The sequence below is a fragment of the Phoxinus phoxinus genome (assembly GCF_949152265.1).
Source record: "Phoxinus phoxinus genome assembly, chromosome: 21".
NCBI lineage: Eukaryota > Metazoa > Chordata > Actinopteri > Cypriniformes > Leuciscidae > Phoxinus > Phoxinus phoxinus.
Window position 1 is genome coordinate 7,630,973 of NC_136896.1, and position 23,519 is coordinate 7,654,491.

General features: G+C 36.3%; 2 protein-coding genes across 10 annotated transcripts in view; both read left to right on the plus strand.

Moving 5' to 3' along the window:
* The window catches only part of gprc5c (G protein-coupled receptor, class C, group 5, member C), a 9,848-nt gene extending 1,324 nt beyond the window's left edge, over positions 1-8,524 (plus strand). For 2 of the 8 annotated variants that reach the window (XM_079595480.1, XM_079595481.1), the window contains 4 exons: positions 2,045-3,101; positions 6,015-6,112; positions 6,308-6,427; positions 7,811-8,471. In XM_079595480.1, the coding sequence (XP_079451606.1) occupies positions 2,057-3,101; positions 6,015-6,112; positions 6,308-6,427; positions 7,811-7,837 (1,290 nt within the window). In that variant the 5' untranslated portion in view covers positions 2,045-2,056 and the 3' untranslated portion in view covers positions 7,838-8,471. Of the gene's footprint in view, positions 1-2,044; positions 3,102-6,014; positions 6,113-6,307; positions 6,428-6,816; positions 6,861-7,810 lie in introns of all 8 variants that reach the window. The other 6 variants (XM_079595482.1, XM_079595483.1, XM_079595484.1 and 3 more) reach the window with 5 other exon arrangements.
* A 10,772-nt stretch (positions 8,525-19,296) lies between these two features.
* oxld1 (oxidoreductase-like domain containing 1) lies at positions 19,297-22,144 on the plus strand. Of its 2 annotated transcripts, XR_013795741.1 has the most exons (3): positions 19,297-19,457; positions 20,188-20,632; positions 21,871-22,144. XR_013795741.1 is itself a non-coding variant. In XM_079595838.1 (2 exons), the coding sequence occupies exons 1-2, from the start codon at positions 19,431-19,433 to the stop codon at positions 20,551-20,553; spliced, it is 393 nt and encodes a 130-aa protein (XP_079451964.1). In that variant the 5' UTR covers positions 19,297-19,430; the 3' UTR covers positions 20,554-21,009. The 2 variants fall into 2 exon arrangements, 1 of the variants encoding a protein (XP_079451964.1); XM_079595838.1 differs by lacking the exon at positions 21,871-22,144 and having other exon boundaries at positions 20,188-21,009.
* Positions 22,145-23,519: the final 1,375 nt, after the last annotated feature.

The window sequence follows — 23,519 nt, forward strand, 5'->3', positions numbered from 1 at the left end:
GCTCATCTTGGCGTTGTTAGCTTTGTCTTATGACACAGTATAATTTTGTTAATCTTTATATGTGACTTAACTCTATATTACGTATAACAGTATATTAGGGTACTGAAAATATAAATACTCATCCTGGCGCTATTCCCCACTATGGTGGGAAAAAGGCTTGGAAGTTAAGATATATATTTTTTTCTTAATCTAATTTTGAATTTCAAATAATAGAATGCATGTTGAATGTTTAATTGGGACATTGTTGACATTTATTCTAGAATATATGATACTATACTTTGAACACTCTTTGTTCAAAAACTTCAATCCTCTGCTGGAGCTTCAGTTCAGTTATGTAATATACCCGAGCTAATGTTGTGATTTACAGAGAAAACCAGAGTTCTTCAAGGGCAAGAGTCAAACAAATATACATTTATGTTATACAAGTAGACTTTATCAATCTGATATGAAAACGACTGGCTTCAGTTAAGCACAAACTGTACTGTAGCGGTTCCTGCAGTATCAGTAGTATTGATTAAATAATAAAATCAGTGTAATGTGATCAAACAGACACAACCTGTTAAAAAGGAACCGACTCATCACTCCTGGTTAACGGTCTCATTTCAGGTTGTAATGAGATTTGTTCATTGCTTTAATTCAGTCTAATTCGATTCTTTGTGGTTCATTTTTACGAAAAACATTGGAGGTGTTGTTATATACTGATTTTACTATATATAAGGGCTATTAGGGAATTAAAAATGATGCTATAAACCAAATACTAAGATTCATGTGTTTTGGGTACTGAGTTTTCTGATTGAATTAGATTTATTGTAATCTCCTTCTTCAGGAAGCTCTGACCATTTTAGTGTTTGTTTTTTCTTCAAACAAAACATTTGAGGTCCCATTTCAATCCTATTCATCCTGTATTAAGCTGTTAAATGGTAATACATTGTATTTATGTTTCTCATGTGCAAACTGTTTTTCACATGTGAAATTCTTGTGGGTTTTCTGCAAGGGCCGGTCCATTTGGCTTTTTACATTTTTTTTTTCTTTAAATGTTTTGAAAGTGGAACTAAGAAAATCAATATTCTTTAAGACTAATAAATGATTAACAGACAGATTTGGTTGAGATCCAGGTGTGGAAATTCCTGCTCTTAATGATTAATATCTGCTAATAAAGTGCAGTCACACTAGATCGGGGTCTAATCCTGCTCCTGGAGGACCACTGCCCAGCAGATTTCAGCTCCAACCCCAATTAAACACACCTGAACCAGCTAATTAAGGTCTTACTAAGCATACAAAGCTTCCAGGCAGATGCGTTGAGGCAAGTTGGAGCTAAACTCTGCAGGACGAGAGTTGGAATTGAATCTATAAAAATACCCTAATTTACATACACTACCATTCAAAAGTTTAAAGTCAGTATGATTTTTAAAATATAAAAAGAAAAAGAAAAAAGAGTCTCTTATCCTCGCCAAGTCTGCATTTATTTGATCAAAAACTACAGTAAAAACAGTGAAATATTATTCAAATTTAAAATAATTGTTTTCCATTTTAATATATTTTAAAATGTAAATTATTCCTGTGATGGAAAAGATGAATTTTCACTATCATTACTCCAGTCTTTATTCTTTTGAAATGGAAACTTTTCTAACATAGTCTTTACTGTCACTTTTGGTCAAATGAATGCGTCCTTGCTGAGTAAAATGTTTAATTTCTTTTAAAACAATTCTTATACTGACCCCAAAAGTTTGAATGGCGGTGCTAAATCATCATGTAAATGATATAATCCTGATGCCTATTCAACGCAACGTCTGAAGTAATTTTGCATGCTGAAAGTCTAGTGAGACCACACCTCTAGAGATGTCCAGGCTGGGCCACACTTGTTGAGCACAAACCTGTCAGTGACGTTTAAATGACTGTGACATTACGATTTTGACGTTGTCACTCCCTCCCTTGGTATGTAAGGGGAGGATTTTGAGTCAATATCACTCACTATCATGTAGTAACTCTTAATTGCTTCATGCTTGCATGCTCATTCTTGCTTTTCTCTCTTGTCTGATCTTAGGTGCTGGAAACCATGGATCACCTCACCTCCAAACCCCAACGTTTTCATCTACTGCTCCTCATTGCTCTATGCATTCTTCCTGGATCACTGGCACAGACTTTGATCCCCAAGGGCTGTGGCGCTAATGTGGACTCCTTGTATTTCAATCTGTGTGACCTGAGTGCTGTCTGGGGTGTTGTAGTGGAGGCGTTTGCAGCTGCTGGTTTGGTGGCCACCCTGATTCTTCTGATCGTGCTGCTAGCCAGCCTTCCCTTTATCACTGACAGGAATTGGCGCAGTTCGTTGGGGCTTCACGTTGTGTTCCTGATCTTCACGTTTGGACTGTTCGCTCTCACGTTCGCCTTCATCGTCGGGAAGAACTTCGCCACGTGCGCGTCACGCCGCTTTCTGTTCGGGGTGTTGTTCGCCGGCTGCTTCTCGTGCCTTCTCATGCAAGCCGTGAGGTTGAACATACTAGCCAGGAGGAACTCTGGGCCCAGAGCTTGGGTTTGGTGTTTGGGCGCTCTTGGACTCTGGCTGGTGGAAGTTGTCATCAACACAGAATGGCTAATTATTACAATTGTACGATACCCAATTAACATTACCGGAACCCTCTCTCCTGCCACTGCTGTTCCCTGTAACATTGAAAACCAGGATTTTGTCATGGCGCTCATATATGTTCTAATTCTACTCTTGGCGGTCGTAGTGGCATCCTTACCCATATTGGCAGGTAAGCACAAGCGTTGGTGCAAAGATGGAGCCCTCATCCTGGTCACTGGACTGTTTTCAGTGGGCATCTGGGTGGCGTGGATTGTCATGTATGTATACGGGAACTCAAAGAATGGTGGGCCAACATGGGATGACCCCACACTGGCTATAGCACTGGTGTCAAATGCATGGGTGTTTCTGCTGTTCCACACCGTGCCGGCGGTGTGCAGTGTGAGTGAGGTAGATGAAGATCCAGCTGTTGAGGAAGATCTGTACCCCAGCAGAGGTTACGAGACCATTCTGAAGGAACAAAGCACACAGAGTATATATATGGAGAATAAGGCCTTCTCTATGGATGAGCCCCAACCAGGTAAATGCAAGCTTTTGAGCTTTTACTTTGTATTCCTCTTAACTTTATAATCTTTGCTTTAAAGTTAATAAACTTTACAAGCTAGTTTTTATTAGGGATCCATAATATACCTGTGATAATATCTTTATCAGGAAATATTAGTGTTTTTTTATCAGCATCGGTTGATTGGGCTGATATTGGAACCAGAGAACATAAAGGGCTTTTTCATATGCCAGATATAAAATGTTCTACTGTACATCTATTTATTATTATTTATAATATTTATTTATTGAGGTTTTGTTTTTTGTTCTGTAATCAGGTAAAATATAATGTATTTTTCCGTTCTTTAAAATGTTATTGGCCATCTGCTAAAATGTGTATACACTACCATTTAAAATTTTGGGGTTAAAAGCAAGTAATACATTTAACATTTAAAATAACTTTTTACTCTTAATACATTTTAATATATAATGTAATTTTATTTATGTGATGGCAAAGCTGTATTTACAGCATCATTACTCCAACTCCAGTCTTCAGTGTCACATGATCCTACAGAAATCATTCTAATATTCTGATTTGATTTGGTGCTCAAGTAACATTTCTTATTATGTATGTTGAAAAAAGTGCTGCTTAATAATTTTGTGGAGACTGTGATAAGATTCTTTGATGAATAGAAAATTAAAGTGGTGATTATTTGAAATAGAAATCTTTAGTACGATAAATGTACTTTACTGTACATTATAAATGTCTTTACTGTCACATTTTATCATTCGATTTATTAAAAGGACAGTAAAGACATTTATAATGATTTTATTTGTGATCAGATTCTTTAATGTTTCTAATAGCAATTTGCATTTGACAGATGCAATCCGTTTAAATTCGGTAGAAGGATCCTGATAGCTAGCTATACAGTAAACAAGACTAACGCATCAGCGTGGACGTACTATATTTGGCATGTATGAGAAAACTGACTGCAGAACGTTCACACCCACAAGCACTGAGAATGTAAAGTATACTTGTTGCATTATGCGTCATGTTCTGACGTATTTCAGAAGAAAAAAAAATCAGGCCTTTAATGCTCAAACTGTCTATGTTCAGGTTTCACATATACTGTATCGTAGGCCTAATTTGGCGCTAATACGTATTAAAACTGTTAAGCCGAACATCATGAAAATCATCCCGTTGATGATTCTGAGTATTTTAAAGGATGGATTCTCAGTTCTCAACTTAATTATTACTGTTTATGGATCTGAAACTTCTTTGACGTTGTGTACAGGCATGTAACCTTACACCTCTAGTTTATGCTGTTTCAAAAGCTCCGTGCTGTAATTACAAATGAAACAAATTCTGCCTGCCAAATGCCAATTATATAATTCAGAAACCCAATATGTCTGTGTGTGTTGACATACTAAGCAGAGAGGGAACGTGTGACTTTGAGAGAGGACAAAGCTGCAGAACATGCTGGAAACGGGACTGAATTTCACAATAACGGCTGCTTACACCACTGAATTTGATATGCTGATGTTTGAATCCACTCAGTCTAATATCTGATGGTAGCGCACTGAACATGCTGTTCATCCATCCTCTCTTCCTCTTTCTCCTCCTCTCTGTCTGTCTTCTCACTCTCTGTCTGTTTCTCTCTTTTTCTTTGCACCTGCTTGTTTCCTCTGACCAAACATGCAAATATCTTTTCTGCCTTTTGATGTCCATGAAGTTAAACCCCAGGCATCTGAGTTTCCATGCATTCAGAGCTGTCAAACCTTTCTATTATAAATCAACAACTGTGTTTACTCAACCAATAACTGATTCACAGTACGGTTGCATACTGCATATTCAACAATCTATCAATGACGTACCATCGGTATAACATTTCCTCATGTTTATCAATATTTGCATATCGTTTGTGGTTTTGTGAAGTAAAAGGAATGCGTCAGTTTGTGTTGAACAGGGAGTGTTAGGAACGTTCAGGAGTCATATCTCACTAGTAAATGAATATCCAGAGCAAAATGGAAGACCTCTCTCACCCTGGCATGAGTCAATATGAGAACACACAGACCCTGAAGCATGTGTTTACATTAGCATGTCTCCACGGAGACTGAGGTGTGGCAACGGTATCATCAGTATATTTCAGAGAGCATGAGGACATTTCTGCCTCACTGCACCAACCTTATCAAACCACAGTGCGTCATAATGCACAAGTCTGGTGTTTAAGATAAATTGAGATATTTGTTCAGAGGTTATGATAAAAGAAAGGCGTATATATCTAGGTTATTAAAACATAACATTGTTTTATTGTTGCGCTTGTCCACCAAAATAAGTGAATAAAGTGTGTTTAAATTCTACATTGATATAAAAAAACTGTTATACAAAGCTATTAGGTGTATTTAGCAATGTTATTACAATAAAATAACACTTATATTTGAATAGATTATAAAATGTAATTTATTTCTGTAATGGAAAAGCTGTTTTTTTATTTTTAGCATCATTACTCTAGTCTTCAGTGTCACATGATCCTTCAGAAATCATTATAATATGCTGATTTGGTGCTCAAGTAACATTTCTTATTATCTATGTTGAAAACAGTTTTTTCTGGAGTCTGATCGTTTTTGATGAACAGAAGTTCAAAATAATAGCATTTAAGTATTTAGTAACCTTATAACTTTGGTCATTTTAATGAATCCTTGCAAAATAAAAGACACCAAACTTTCGAACAGTACTATAGTGTATATTCAAATAAATATGCCAAATAGATATTCTAAAGAGTTTAATTTCAACAATGTGAAAAACTTTTATACTAATATTTAGTGGGAAACGGGTTATCTATTCACATTTATTGCATATAGCAGCTTTAGTGTCTCCTGAAGTATTTGTATTTGTCATGAAATGGTGTATTCAAGTCCAAACATTTAACATCTTTATTTATTGTGTTCTCAGGTAATAAGCCTGTGTCCCCATACGGCGGCTATAACGGCCAACACCGAAGTATATATCAGCCGACAGAACTGGCCTTCATCACCAAAGGAGTGGGGAATGTGAGTGCACATATTTTACTACTGATTTGACTATGCATACAACCACCGAGCCTTGTGGTCCCTGTTCACAAACAAAAAATAATAAAAGAGAGCTACATATAGTCCACATCTACTTTCAATGTCATAGATCTGAATGTGTTTGTGCATTTGTGTGTTCACCTGCCATATCTATTTGGACTGTGTTTTCGGCTGTAGCCACAGGGGGAACCGTACGACAATAAAATTCCACGAGCATCCGTAGGCAACCCACCCAGAGACCAAAGCGGTCACACCAGCCCATCAACACAACTTGATGATATGAGAAAATATTCAAATGTACTTGGGGGAGCATTAGTAATGCTGTGTTTGTTTGCTTTGGGTCTCTCCAGTCCTATCGCTCTTCACTTTCACCTGTCTTCCTCCTTTTTCAACATGCATGCATATCACCCACACAAAACATCCTTCAACTTGAACTTTCTTCTCAAATTTCTGGGTCTTGCCTCACACTTCATCGTCTCTCTCAATTACACACGTCCGTGGGGAATTCTTCTCTGTCTTTGTCTTGTCAGTCATTCTTTCAAGAACTGCTTTCATTCCTAGAATGCACTTGGTGACTGTAGCCTTCTGTCTGGGATGGAGGAATTTAAAAGCCATTTTAAGATTTTTTTTTTTTGTTTGTGTTTATTTGTGTTGTTAATTATAATTATTTTCATTTTTTTATGAAGGTATGAGGGTGTGGATGAAGAGATCAAATCTATTAAACTAAACTGTATGTTTTCTGGCTTTTCCTTTTTTTAATCATTTAATTACTGTTTTTCCTCTGTCACATGAGGCATCTGTCTGTGTATTCTCAGACCTTGGTCTGGTTAGTCTCCATATTGAATTTAACATGGATGCAAACAAGGCTGTGAAGGATAGACGCAGTCTTTACAATGGCAAGCACTAAAGTTCCTAGATCATATCATTTTCACAACTCACAACTTTCAAAACTGTTTTATGGAGTTTTCATTGTTTACACCGCAATGATGTACTAAAAATGGAAACAGTTTTTTTCGTTTTTTTCGCATACAGACAACAAAGTTTTCAAAATGATCCCATTCACACACGGTTCCACGAAAATGACTAAAACGCTTTGTTCATGCGGTGTTCACTTTAAGAAACACTCCGCGCCTAGAGACTGAACATGTCACCGTTTTCACAAATTCACATTTTTGTTGTTTGCATTGAGGCGATAACGGTATATCGTTTTCAAAAAAACTATTTAAATTTCAAAAGTATGCATTTTTATGCCCCCAACACAACATTGTTGTGTAAATGAACAGCCAAAAAGTTTTCAGTTGAAAATGTTGTTGTGTAAATAGCCCCTTTGTCTACTAAAAGTTATATGTTTGGGGCATTTCGTCAGCTGAACAATGTATGTTGTCAAACAACAGTACAATCCATTGAACGTACTGTTCTTCTATCCCTCACAGCCTTGTTTGCATATTAAAACTTAAATATGGTGCCAGTCTGATTAAGGTCTATTTCTACTTATTTCATCTTTCTGTCAAAAAATCACTGTTTAAATTAACCTTACACATAAATTATATTATTATTATTATTATTTTATTTGTATTTTTTACAATATTTGATTTTAAATGTAACATTAAAATATTCAATTAATGTTTTCATGTTGATCCCAGAAATGTAATCTAAAGTTTCCTCTATTTCTCTCTGTAGGGAGATTTCAACAGAAGACCCCAGTGATCTGCTCACGCCAGCTGTTTTTCCCCCCCTGGTGTTTCTAAATTAAGATTCGTGACTTTGTTTTTCTTTCCATCGCTGTGGTCGACTGCATAGACCAACTTGTGTGAACTCAGAGTAACTGAGCAACATTTAGTTGGTTTGCTCTACTAAAAGACAATGTGTTGGGTTATCTCAACCTGATTGAACCGTTGAAGACGTGGAATTGTACAGTATGGCTTGTTTGTGCATGGGACACATTAAAAAAGATTAGTTGTACCAATGATTGGATAGACTACTGCAATGCTACCAGCTGTTTACTAAGAAAGCACAGATGAGCAAAGGACTGTAAAATAAATGTGTGCTGGTTTTCTGTCTCATCCTGTATATAGAGTTCTGACATGCTGCTTCAATCACTGTAATTTTTGGACACCATACATATGCATAAACCCTAATTTACATATATACAATTTAAATAATGTGCAATCATAATATTTTTGGGTGCAGCAACCGGACTAATGATGTTTTATTATTTTCCGAACTTTGTATTTATTGTCAATGTACAATAGCATTACACTCAATCTGAACACAATATCTTTGTAATGGTTCTGTTGATTAATGTACAGTGTATATTAAAATTTCACTGAATGGGAAATTCATTTTGAAAGGATATTTATTAACTCATCTTGCTGTAGTTGCAAACAGATTACCATGTGAAAAACTACATTTTTGAAATTCTGAAATGTCATCGTGAGACTGATGCATATGACCGTCACAGGGACATCATTGGGATAACTTCCCAAAGGGAAGTTAGTTGAATGGAAAATTCTCTTAACCATAACCAGTCATTACATTTACATAGATGCTGCTGATAAGTTTCTCAATATGTCAGCCTGAGCTACAGATGGCGGGTTGTTAAAGGCGGCCGGCCATTACAGCAACACATGACCAAAACATGGAACATATAGTTCAAGTTCACACTGTTTTTTATTTTATTTTATTTTATTTTTATTATAGCTGTATTATCTATGTACAAATGACCAATGTCACCTTTTTTTATATAACGCTTTAATACATATTGTTTCAAAGCAGCTTTACTGTGATAAACAGGAAAATAATGATTCAATGATGCAAACAGAGTTAAATTCTACTGTAAAGCAGCTCTCAATAGAAAATATTGTCATTGTTCAGCTGAGTGTTGAGTTCAGTGTTGATCAGTTCTGTTTAATAATGTGGTGGTAATTAAACGGGGGTGCGACGAGGCGGATCCGAGGCCTACCGTTCAAAAGGTTAAAGTCAGAAAGATGAAGAAATGAATCCTTTGTTTAAAAAAAAAATCATTTTTTTTAGAAATGAATACTTTAATTCAGCAAGGATGCATTAAATTAATCAAATGTGACATTAAAAACGTTTATAATCTATTTGAAATAAATGCTCCAATTTCATACAATTTCACAATAAAAAAAGAACAGACTTTGTAGTATGTGCAGGCGTATAAAATAGCAGGTTGTTTTTTGGGAAGCAATGCTGATCAATTGAGTGTAGCTTTGGGGTGTAGCTCCCTCGTCCATTAATGCAGACTTTTCAAAAAATGAGGTTTCAAATCAAGCTTCACAGACTGTTCATTAATCACATACATAAAAGAGTCAGCAGTAGCTAAAGTTTTTGCATTTATTACCAGTAGTTTTCTATTCCAGTAAATCTTCTCCAATATGCAGATTATCAGTGGTTTTATATTCCAATAAATATTTACCTATATATGCAAATGTGCCACCAAATTAGTCATCAATGCATCTCTGCCTCCACGTAATGAAAGTCAATGGGGCCAATTTTTTTAGACCTCAGTGTTGTTCAAAACATCATCTCACATTCTAATGTACAGGTTTGGAATGAGTAAATAATGACTTTTTCCCATTTTTGGTTGAACTAGCCCTTTAAATTTCCTTCCCTACATCTTCTCCTGTTCATCATATTCAACAGTTCACCAGCATCTGTCTTACATTTCATTTTGGTGAGATAACAGGATCCACCCAAGCTGAATTCACAATAAAAACACAACCTTCTCGGTTTTATGGTATAAAACGTGATTTAGGATGCGCCTGCAGTTTCTCGACTGTCTCCGATCACCTTCATTGGTGTAGACAGGTTCACCCCGGTTGCCTTCTTGGATGTCTTCCCTGCAGCCCGTCCTGACCGTGTATCAAATGTTCAGTGCTGCCGGTAAAATCTAGATGCTGAATCTATAGGTAATATGATAAGCATTTTCTCCTCACATCGAGAGCACAATGTGCTGGGTATTTAAGGAGAAAGCAGACATAAAAACCTGTCCTTGAGACACAAGCATCTTTTCTCCAATGACATTGAATAGCTATAATGTTTGCAGCTGTTTGTTATTCTAATCTAGAAGGACATTTGACACATTTAATGAAAGAGTAGGTGTTGCGGACGTATACGTTTTCCTCATTTTCACCAACCTGTTTTAATGATGTAGGCTAATATATCTAATGTAAATTACTTGTTTGCAATTTGGCAGCAAACATTTCACAAGACAAGTTGATTTCGATTTTCCACCTGTCAAAGTTTGGGTGCGTCATTTTTCGATAATATCTATTTTCTGGGTAAGACTTCATTCCAAAAACCAGGATGTGATAATAAGAATATTTTGAATAAACACACCTCAAACATTAATTTATTTTGTCCATAAACAAATATATTTATTTGGGGTGAGTTTATGGCATCAGAAATGTGTCACATTGCTCTGATTGGTCCAATTTCAGTAACCTGCACCTGAGAAGGTTAGCCATGGAGCATAAGTTATGAACTGCTAAAAGCCAAGACACTTTCATGGCGCAAGCTAAACTGAAACATACAGTACCTGGCTAGCCACCCAAACCGGCTTCAGCACTTTAATATGATATATTTTGGGATATTAATCAGAATTGTGTTGTACATGTAATCTTACTGTAACATAAAAGGTGATGGGTTTAACAAAACAATTCATTACAGGAACAGGTTTTTTCCATTTAAATGGCTGAAATCCTCACTTCAGGGCATTGTATAAACCTGAACTAAACTCCAGCTGAAACTAGATCTGTTTACAGATTTGCATAATCTCATAAGGTAGACGAACCGGCTGTTTTCATCCAGAAATTGAGGCTTTTTACAGAGATCCATGAGTTATCTGGTTTATGGAGTCACCGCAGCGCTTATTCATACAGACTCGCCCAAACAATTCAAATATTCTGTATTATACAATCTTCATTCTTAACCAACTTCAAAAGACTGACCCTTTGTCATTTTTGTATAAAGTTCAAACGATAGCCCTGAAAAACAAAGGCTTAAAATGTAACCTCACTGGGCATGTCATGTTTGCAAAGTGTCTATGACGTTATAGTTAAAGCAATTGTTGGAAAACACACAAATTCAGTAAACCAGAACTAATTCATGTGCAAACTCCTGTTCACCTCACAGTTCATCAAACACACCCAGTGACTCATTTATAAAGTGCTGCCTTCAAGCTGAAAGAACATAGATGAATAGAAGCGGCTACACTGTATTTTTAAGTGTTTTTAAAGTGATATTTATGTCAGCAGTTACTGCTAAATTAGTCTTTGGTCAACATTAGCTGAATGTATGTGGTGACTGAACATATGTGTTGCATTGAAAAAAAGTATCTTAAAGTGTCCAATACTCATTTAGGGGCTTTAAAAATCACACCTTAAATCCGCATGAAATATTCACTCGATACCTTCTAAATGCATATTATTGATCTTCCATAGAAAAGGCATACGTCTAACCAAAATGTGTTACAAATTTGAAGTTGATATCACAAAAATAGGACCCATTAAAAGGTTTTAAAGTAGGCTACTATACCCACTGGGACTCTGACAGTTATAGGCTAATTTATGGCAAATTAAATTTGAACAATAATTTGAAACAAAATTTGTTGTGAAACAAACCACATAAAAATGAGCACAAATAATTAATTTTAACTACTGAGGTACCAACGCTATTTTTTTCTGAATTTTAGCACCTCTTTTATTGAGTTGTTGAAAAAAGTAGCAATTCACTGTAAAAAAAAAAAAAAAAAAATTTATTAGGCTATATAATATATATATATATATATATATATATATATATATTTTTTTTTTAAGTACAATCACCTTGGATGTTTAAGTAATTTCAACTTAAAATACATTAAACTGACTTAAAAAATCAAGTTCAAGTATGAATCTTATATAACTTATTAAAAAAGTTAAAAATTGCTTCATTTATGTTGATGAGTCAAAGCAATATAAAATCGTTTGTTGTAATAACTTATTGATCATACAATGTTTGTATGTACAGTGAGCGAACAAAAATAAAAAAGAAACATTATGCCCTATAAGTCAGATTATTTGTCTCTGGAAAGAAGGAGCCTCGAACAGATTTTAGAGAGAATACCAAAATTCCCTCAAGAGTTGACTGGCTTTGGTCTTAATTGGACCGTTCTCATGACTCCTATGTATTGTTTGCCTTGTTGCCCTTGCGGGATCCCTGCTGGGATTCAATTTGTTGTACCTTGTGAGTCGTGACTTTTCATTACACACAACAGCCTCACAACACAGGAAGCTGCTGCACAATTATCAGCAGTTACTTCATTAGCTCACACTAAGCAAATCATGACTTTACAAAAAGTGCTTTCCCAGAAAAGTCAATGTCGTTTATGTATATTTGCAACAGAGATAAATACATCAATAGCACTATCCATGTTCATTTCATTCCGCTGTTGGACAAGATAGAAAAGCAGCGCAGCCTGTCACAAAGGTGTCATTCTGTGACCGTCTCAGTGAGCCTGTTGGGAAAAGAGAGGAACAGTGACGTCTTTGTGTGAGCTGGACAAAGCTGGACCTGTGTGAAAGCAGGTTAATGTTCCTCTACAGGTTTGGAAGCCAAGGACATCTGAAGGACCCTCACACACACTCATCCAAACCCGCCTTTGGATTCTGCTCTCGCTCTCTAACACCTCCAGTGAGAGACACAATGCAAACACGCAACAAAACCGTAAACAAAGCAAGTAAAAAAACTCCAACATGCAGTATTTGAACAGAAGGCAGTACAAAAAGATCCAATTCATAAGAAAATATCTCAGTATAACAGAGGTGTGTGCTGTATAACGGCCCTACTTTGTGTTCAAGTGGGGTGTGGAGGGCTATAAATAACACACAGTGCACACAATTCTGCAGACAATTTTCTACTTCTCAGAATTGCTAAAGAACTGTTGACACATGGGGAAGTGTGTGTGGGTGGCAGAAAGCGTAATGACTAGGCAGTGAAACAAGAAAGAGCGTCCCAGAGGAGTCCAGGTGTTTGTCCAGTGTGTTGTCTTACGTCAACAGGTAAATTTGTCCTAAAAGAGTAAAGGACAGAACTTTAAAGATAATAAAAACAGACGTGCGCAGGTTGTACACAAGCTGAGCTGAACTAAATAGTTCCACGATGTTTACTTTATCTTTTCATGACATCATCGCTATGCAAATGGTGTCGTTTGTGTTCTTATTATATATCGTGAATGCCTGTATGACATCACTTAAATTTATTTGACAGATTTAACTCTGTTTAACTCATGTTACTGTAATGTATACCCAAAATGTAATTTCTTAAAAATATTTATGCATATACACAGTGTATACTGTATACTGCATATATTGTGAAAGAATATTTTGATTTTCTTAGTATAGGCCTATAATTACTCTTTCTGACTGCATACAAAAGTGACATCATAAAAATGGTTTGACCACACACACACACACATATTATTATGTAACATTTTGAAAAATCTACGCAAATTGTAATTTATTGAAAACATTTATGTAGTTATATTTGTTTTATAATATTCCTTCACGATATATGCCATTTATATACAATGATACATACATGGTATATATATATATATATATATATAATTAAATGAATGGTGTTTATTGTGCCAAGAACAATATTTTAGGCCCTAAAATAGGCCCTAAATATGAATCAATATGATGTTAGACAGATTTCTCAATACTTAGGTCACTTTTTCAAAACTCTTCACACATTTCTCCTAACCAACTTTCAGCCACTAAACAACAATCCACTAAAACTACCAAAACGCTTCATGTCTCAAGTCAAGCCATACTTTCATTACACCAGCAAAGGTTGTCAGCCAACAAACACACTTTGTCACCCATACAAATGACCTAAAAACACTGACAGGTAGCATCATGCAATGTTTTCTTCTGTAAAACAAGGACACCTGTTTAGAATTCACTGGAATATATGTTATGGAGTGAATCAGACATGATGCATATGCTTCAATATATTTTAAGTGGGTTTTTTTTTTTTGTCACTGAGTAATTCCAAAATACAAGAACTTGTATACACACCATCCACCGATACAGAAATGCAAATCTACTCAGTCTTTTGTCACATTTTATGTCATCTAGGGCAATGCACGTAGTAAAAAATCTTCTGGCATGCCTTATCGAGCCCTGGCAATCTCCTGTTGATACAGTATGTCCAGGCATCCAGCGTTCATTGCGTCCAGGAGGGACATTTGATCATGTGGATGATGGTCATAAACCTTCCACCTCCACAAAGAAAACAATTCCTCTATGGGGTTGAGGAATGGAGAGTAAGGTGGGAGGAAAAGTGACACCATCCTGGGATGGGCAGCAAACCACTCTGTGTTTGCACGGGAGTGGTGAAATGCCACAGTTTCCCATACAATAAAACATTTTGGCTGATTTCTGCTCACTGCATCTCTTTCCGTTCCATAGATGTCATGCAGGAACGCAAGGAGACGCCCAATTAGAGGTTTGTGTACCAGTCCGCCAGTGGATATTGCTGCACACATTGGGATGTTGGCACCCCTCTGACCCGGGACATCCACTGTGGCTCTCTTCCCAATCACATTCCTTCCTCGTCGCCGTGTTTTGGCCAAGTTGAAACCAGCCTCATTCACAAAGATGAATATGTGGGGCGTTTGCCTGCCTCCAATCTCAATGACTCTCTAAAATAAATCCACAAGGCAACATAAGAGATAGACTATTACAGAAGTATAAATTATACCTAAAAATGTGTCTTTGAGTGTGTTTGGTTTTGTTTAAAAACAGTTCTGTGTTTTATTGTCATCTTACCTGGACATATTGGTTCCTGAATTTCTTGACTTGTTCAGAGTTCCTCTCAAAAGGCAGTGTACAACTGTCCTGACCTGATGTTTTTCCAGGACTCTAATAGTTGTTATTCTTACACTGTGGATATTTGCAAAAGTAACCTTGTCTGCCAACACTCTGTCTCGAATCTCTGAGTTTTTGGCCATTGTTTCTGACGACTGAACGATTGCAGTTTCCTGCACATCAGTGAACATCCTCTCCCACATGTGTGAGGTAACCGTTGAGTCCTAAGCAGAAATGCAAAAGCAATTACACACAAGTAGGTTTGGAGGCTTTGTTTGTTCTATTTCCTTCTTTACTGTAATGTGCAACTCAGTCAGATGCCCTTGCAGAATACAGCTTACCTGTTGGTTTGCCGAAAACCTCTAACAATAGATGCCATTGATAAGCGTTGCAGATTTGGCTGCGCTCTCTCTCATTGAAAGACCATTACATGATCAATTACAGTATAGCTCCGATCTCATCTGAGACTACAGCTCTTATTCTTCTTCCACCACGCATATTCATCTCCCTCTTAAAGCCACTCTTCTTCCTCTTTCAGCCACTTCTCTCTCTCTGGCTGGGTCCACGTTCACATCACAATACTGTAATAAACTATTCTGAGATTGGCTCCATTTCTATAGAATGAACTTGAAAGAGTAACACCTGTAGGGGTTCATCTACAATGGTCCAATTGTTTCTATAGTATTTGATTTTTAGATTTAAAATATATTTCATTACAATATTACCGTCGAAATGTAGCAAATTGCTGTCTTATTCAGTCTTGCATTATGTTATTGTTTAGAACTTAAGTTTAACAGGTTTGAAAACAGTGTAAGCATGTGCAAATGTTTTGGCGGTTGTTGTGTGGAAGTGAGAAAAGAATTCCTGTAATTTGACAGATGTAATTGAATGCATTTTGTGCCAAAGCAATGATGAATTATCAACAGTTTAACTCACACATAGACTGTTGTGCTCACTGTGTGAAGAGTTATGAAAAAGTGACCTAAGTATGTGTCCTAGCGATTGTAAAAAATAAAAATAAAAATTGTAATACAGAGCACACTTTTGCACAAAGAAATACCTGACAATAATGCATGATTTTTGTTCTCATGGCTGTTTCTAGCACAGGCAGTTACACAGAGCAGGAAGGCATTACTGAGGGTCAGGAATGTGCAGACCTTGACAGAAAATATGCCAGGGCTTATTGTGCTGCAAAGAGCATTTCTGGCGCTGGGATTAATGTATTTAAAATGTCCTGGTCTGATTCAGGTCTAAATGAAAGAGACGCTTTTATTTGTATGTGTGACTCTCTGTTAGGTAAATCTTCTAATGCCTTGTTTTCACATTTGTCTGAGTTTGAAACGTGTCCAACGTATTTGCCCGTAGGTAGAATCGAATGTGTGTGTGTGTGTGTGTGTGTGTGTGTGTGTGTGTGTGTGTGCATGTGTGTGCATGTGTGTGTGTGGTTAACACTACATAATGGGAACAAAATGTCCCTACAAAGATGGTAATATCCAAAATCCTTGTCCTTGTGAGGAAACCACAGAGATGTGATGGGTGGGTTTAGGGGTAGGGTTAGTGCGGTAAATTTACTTGAGAACACTTTTTGAGTATCTGTACTTGAGTATTATTTTTCCTGGAAACCTTTTACTTTAACTTCACTACATTTGAAAGACAAATATCATACTTTTTACTCCACTACATTTCTGTCAAGGGCAGGCCCTTGTGTAGAAAGTAGTCAGACGTCAGTCAGGGGATGATTTTGGTTGAAGTCAGAACTGTCAGATTGACGTCAACATCCAACGTCGGACAGATTGGAAATAAAGGAAATAATGGTTGGATTCCAAATGGTTGGAAATAAAGACTGATGTTGGTTTCTGACGTCAACCCGATTTTCATTTTCAACCACAATACAACTTGTGTCCAACGTTGTTGATTAAAGTGGATATTAAGTGTGTGTGCGTGCGCGTGTGTGTAGGCTATGTGTCAGCATATTTATGTGCACATGAATGCGCGGTTACTTATCGAAATATGTGTGTGAAAGCATGTTCAAGGACCTTTCCTCTTCTCGAACTGAGGACATACTCGCATACCATCCATAGTTACTGCTTCATACAGTCAGAGGAGCCATCACACGTGTTCTGTCCAAACAGCAGAGCAGCTCATCGCTTCCAAAATATCCTTACTGTTTTACATACTTTATTTACTTACTCCGTGATATGATATCCATTGCCTATAAAAGAGCAAGAATAAATGTCACATGCAAATATATTTCTGTTAACAAACAGTAGTGTTCGTACATGATGTAAAACATATCAAAAACTTTTGAATTGAATGATTCAGTTATTTTATAATTTATTATGGATCTTTTAGCTGCTTTAGTTACATAAAAATTAAAGTTGTGTCATCATTTACCCTCATGTCGTTCCCTTTATGACATTTCATCTGTGCATGGAACATACCGTAGTATATATATATCCCAGCAAGTATCTCAAAATACCATATAATTCTGTAATTATCGGTGTGGAATGACTAACGGTGTATAATAAGATCTTCCAACATGGACACACCTGTTCATACAATCACTAAAAAATTTATATTCAAGCCACTCCAATCTCTGTTCTGATAATGTTGTGTATCAGACCTGTGATTTTTCAGATCCCAGTTTACATAGCTGTCTCCTTGCTAACGGTGTCACTGAGGACAGGCGTGTTAACTGACATATTGCACAATTTTTAAGGTTAACTTGTCAGGCCAGTTGCCTTTAATTGCTATTTTTGATATCAGTGTGTTCACACATAACAAAACATGAGTAAACTTGTCTTATGAACAGGGAAGTTGGGGTCAAATATTCTCAGCTTATCATTTGAAAGCTATCTTGTTTTTCCAGACTTATTCACAGGAAAACCAAGCCTTGTTTTTCTCCAAAGAGTCAAACTGGTTTTGTTCATGGGAACTTGTAAGTGATTTGAGTCATCAGTATCGGCTATCTGAAAGATGTAGGCTAAATACAATATCCACCAAATTAGCTAAGATAAATATTGTTTTATTATGAACTAAAACAGAGGGTTAAGACTTCAGCCCATATGAAAATATATATTTTCCATGCATGCATTCATATTTTATGTACAGTAGGTCTCATGGTGCTGTGTGTTCTGTTTATGGACGTGCCTCTAAAACACACAGTCCTGTGGGAATGGCTGGATGATTAGGCCTACATCCATCACTGATATTTTACAACCTGACCATAAAAGTGCCATCCATACTTTAAAGCTACTTTTATCACATTTACTTTAAAGCTATTTTTCTTGGTCTGTCATATAACGGGTACTTTAGTGTCTATAATTTAATATTAATAAAAATGTAGAGACAACTGCCCATCAAAAGTTGACCATCAAAATGAATGGCAGACTTGAACAAAAAACAGCATGATCACAATGCTGTTTGTTACTCACACTCGCGGCATTAATACAAATTGACCTGACACACAATTAACATCACAAACATTCACTATACATTAATAAAATTAAATTAATATAGTATTTCTTTCACTCTAACTCTAACATAAAATGTGCTTATTTAATTATGTATTTGTAGGCTATTATCATCAATAAACACCAATCTTCGTTGTTGTTATTATTATTATTAGTAGTAGTAGTAGTCATAGTAGTAGTGCATATGTTGTTATTTTGTGTCTTATCACAACGACGTCAAGAGTGTGTGGCAATGGTGCCACTGCCTTCACACAGATTTTCCATGACTAGTGTCCCGTTGGATTATAGTCGATTTCTGCCATCTAACGGATATACTTGGTAGTGCAGCTTGTTTGCTCTCTTGATAAACCCCGCCTCCGAAAATCTCTCACAACTTCTAATTGGTTCAAGGAATTTTCTCTCTTCAGTCTGATTCGCTACCTGGTTTCGCCATTGTCGTCACATTTACAACAGAGGTCACACATGATTCAAAGATGGACGCGTTGAACATGTACTACTACGCTGTAGGAAATACAGGGAGGAGAGAATGAGTCTAAATTTAAAAATAAGACAGGCAGGAAGAGAATGGAATCTTGAAGGTTTGATAGGAACAGTAGGAGATGGGGTTAATGATACTCAGGAAGCAGTGGTACAATATCTTAAAAATATAGGGATATATAGTAGGATTTAGTTTTTTTTTTTTTTTTTTTTTTTTTTTTTTTTTTAATGATATAGTTACAATGTAGCTCATGTTACATACTCCTGTACAGTAGGTGGCGGTATGCACCTTATAGTCATGGTTGCAATCTGCCATTAATCGAAAAGAAGAAGAAGAAGAAAGATGGACGCGTCCTGTTGAAACGCTGAGTGAATGTTTTTATTATTTCAGTTATTTTGAAGCGAAGACACTGAATCATATGGTAAAAATGGAGCTTCCTGAAGAGACTGTGTGAGCTGTCATCTACTCCTGCGATGCCTTCACATGCTTGTTTACAAAGGGTGGGTTTAAAATTATCTAAAAACAAAGGCCTATTATTGTATCTCAGCTATAATGTGATAAAATACAAATCAGATAGAATTGCTAACAGCAAAATACACCGAGGTCCGAGTCTCTGTCGTGTTTTTTTATTTAATGATTGACATGTTACAAAGAGACATTCTCAAAATTTGGTAACTGTCCATTGAATTTTCATGAAAATTCATGATAAATAATATTGAAGAACCACCATATATATATTTTATTAAATCATACACTAACAATTTAAAAGTAATTAAAAAAACAATAATTCATGTTTTTATAATACACTTATCTGCTTTTTTACAATTTTACACATCATCTTGTGACACTGAAGACTGGAGTAATGTTTGATGAAAATCAAATAAAAAAAAAAAATCAGTTTTGCATCACAAAATAATATTTAAAGTATATTAAAATAGAAAACCATTCTTTTAAATTGTAATCATATTTCACAATATTGCTCTTTTGTTTTTTTGAGCAAATAAATGCAGGCTTGATGAACATAAGAGACTTATGTCAAAAACATAAAAAATACAGTAGTAGTGTGTGTGTGTGTGTGTGTGTGTGTGTATTTCATACTATTATAGCATTTAAAAAAGTTGAAGTTTTAAAAAAAAAGTTCAGAGGAAGAAAAGGCTGTTCAACTATAAACATGGTCACTACCCCACATATTAATTCCCACATAAACTGCATCAATCTACTTTTCTACAGCTGTGCATCTGCTACATGGCTCTCTTCAAGACCAGACCCCGTCACTGGACTGTGCTCTCTCAGAACAGAGCTTTGCACTACACTGCCTGTGACCTGCAGTGTTCAAGCCCAGACTCCTCCTCCGTCAGCAGTGTAAACCAGACACCGACAGCCTCAGAACCTGCGGACGAGGGCCCTCCATCTCCACCCACCCACTGCTGCATGAGCGGCTGTCATAACTGTGTGTGGATCGAACATGCTGAAAAACTGTTGAAGTATTACAGCAATGGTGGAGAGAGAGCTCTGGCGGCCATTGAGGAGAGCGTTCTCGATGACAACCTAAAGGCTTATCTCAAAATGGAGATCAAGTTACTGAAGAAGCCTTGATGACAGTGGACTTGGGGGGCGGTATTTATTGAGAGTTCAAAGTGTTTCATTGCAGCAACTATTTGCACATTTTTAATAGGTAAGTCTCACTAAATCTGTCAAGAACATGTCTGGGTCATTTCACCTCAAAATCAGTAGGAAAATATATATGGGCTATGTTTATTGCACAATGGAAGACCATAAGCCTTTCATGACAATTAAGCCCTCCCCCAAAACTTCCATTATCAAAATCCATGTGGATGTTTTGCTTTTGAGTTTTTTGTAATGTTTTTACATAGGACTTTTCACAAAATATAGTGCATTTCATTATAATTGAAATATAGATAAAGGTGTGTTGTGAGAATTGTTAAGGGCATGTTCAATATTGCAGAACTGACAGATGTCAGACTACACCCATGATAATACCTTATCTGAAGAAGCATGTTTTTAATATGTTCACTTCTGCAGTAAAACAAATATATGAATCGCTAATGATGTTATGTATTTATAGATAGCTATGTTTTATAATTTCATATGGATATTTAATATAATATTAGGAGAAAGTCCACAATTTCTTATTTATCATTATCAAATCTCTGTAAGATTATTCATTCTTTTGAAAGACGTCTCATGCTCACCAAGACTGTTAATGTGAAAATTACTGTAAAAAGAGTAATGTTGTGATAAATTATTACAAATTAAAATAGCTGTTTTAATATATTTTAAAATGTAATTTGTTCCTGTGATGCAAAGCTGAATTTTCACCATCATTTCTCCAGTCTTTAGTATCACATGATCCTTCAGAAATCATTCTCAAAGAAATATTCAGATGGCCCAATTTCCCAGACCATTCATTCAGTTCTTAAAAAACAAAGACGTTTAACACATTTCACCTTTTTTCTCAAACGTTCCAATTTTTTCAACAAAACTCTTCATTTTGCACAGTTTGAACCATGTTCTTATTCAGAAAACACAAGAACACACTACCTCAAGTGTTGCACTGTGAACTCAAATAGCACACATTTATCCATGTGTAAACATTAAGCAAAACGGATGACACCAATCAAAAACTCAGAATAATATAAATAGGGCCACATGCGATGATGTGCTTTGGAAAATCAATCCTATGGTGGGAGACAAAGTGAAAGAAGAGGGGAAAAGAACAATTAAGGGGGACAGGGTCAAAGGACATTTGTTCCTGATGAAATGCAAAGCATTGTAGTTGACCCATGTTCTTGTTCATGAGGAAAGTTGGCCTACAAGGCTCATCTGCAGGGTTTTTATACTACTTACACATACAGTATTATATATATATATATATGTTGTTTTTTTTTGCAGAACTGATAGATGATTGCCTTGGGGGAGAGAGAAAGTCTTGTCCGAAGACTAAAAAAACAGTTATACTGTAGGATGGCAAATTTGGTCACCAATACTGTAATGCAGTGTAGCTGAGGATGCTGAATTTATTATTTTCTGTAATTGTATATTGTATTGCATGCCAAGTTCATATTCAATTCTTTGCAATTTTAACTTTTCTTTTTTTTGTGTGATTTTAATTACTGCAAGATCTGTTTACAGAAGTGTAATGCAAATAAACTTTTCTTAAAGCTTACTATTGAATTTTACTGTATCTGTGCCCCTCTATTTATGTTGTATACTGTAATAAACATTAATCTGTAAAATCAGTGTTCCAAATTTAAGGTTAATATCTATTTAAGGTTAAAAGTGAGCTTTCTGTAAGATTTTGTTTGGGCGCAGTACCAGACGTTTCCACTAGATGGAATTCGTTTCCCTTTCATTTCAGTAATTTTTTGACTATTAGGACAATTTTGTCTGTAGGGCCTACAATTTAAAGGAACACGCCGACTTTTTGGAGGTCTGGCTTATTCACCGTATCCCTCAGAGTTAGATAAGTCCATACATACCCTTCTTATCTCCGTGGTGCCGTAACTCTGTCTGACGCACCACCGCTAGCCTAGCTTAGCACAAATACTGGAGGTAAACGGCTCCATCTAGCAGAGTAGCAGAGAGGTAACAAAAGGCCGTTATGATCAACTTTAAGAAGTTAGTGAGTCTGTCTGTAGAATCACATCTAAATCATAAATAATTCTTTATGACCCAAATGCTGATTTAAATGACATAGGTCACATGTCTCCCTATCTGATCAGCTCTTGTGGCGTTAAAACCCACATTGGCTGGCTCTAGTCTTCAGAGTTGCCTAGCAGCTTAGCTTGTTCATGGCATTGGCACTTGTATGAGTGGTTTCTTTGACGACAGCCATCCTGATCTGAGTACCAGTGAGTCAGCATATGAGGGCTTGATGCCGTGTGCCTGGAAGCAGGGCTGTGATCCAGCTGCTTTAAGGATTTGTGATGAATGACGTGAAAATTGGTTAGGTATTGCTGTGAACAAGATGTAGGCTACAGAAGACAATGTGACACTGGTTCATGGGGGTCATCATTAATGACCTCCATAGTGAAATGTTGTAATAATGGCGAAATAAATGTTTGGAAATATAAATTGATATTTCCTACTGACACGTTATAGCAAAATATATTAATAACTGGCTTAAAACCTTTTTTGGGGGGTGAAAATACTAATATGCCGGTATATACTGTGTATATATTTATAAGATAGATTATAGATTTTAAATTCCAGATATTGTATTTTAAATCTAATAATACACTTGTAACATCAAATCAAAGGGTCAGTGTTACGATTGGTTAAATGGTTCAGATAACTACCAGGGATAAGAGTTTGGTCACGGGTTTATTGTTTGAACTGGGTCATCAGTAATCTCACAAGCTAGTTATCAATTGTCAGAGCATGGACGCAGTAACCCACTGGCTTTGTATAGAATTGATCGATTCCTCTGTTGTGTCTTCATATCTCATTACACACAGACGTAGAGAGGGGCACGTTCGACCCCATGACCTTGCACTGTCTGAGGTTGTGGGGGCAAATTCTGACACAAAGACAAGAATGAG

Coding starts and splice junctions, on each gene's coding strand:
- oxld1 (XM_079595838.1), top strand. CDS start 19,431: ATGCCTTCACATGCTTGTTTACAAAGG. Junction 19,458..20,187: donor CACATGCTTGTTTACAAAGG/GTGGGTTTAAAA, acceptor ACTTTTCTACAG/CTGTGCATCTGCTACATGGC.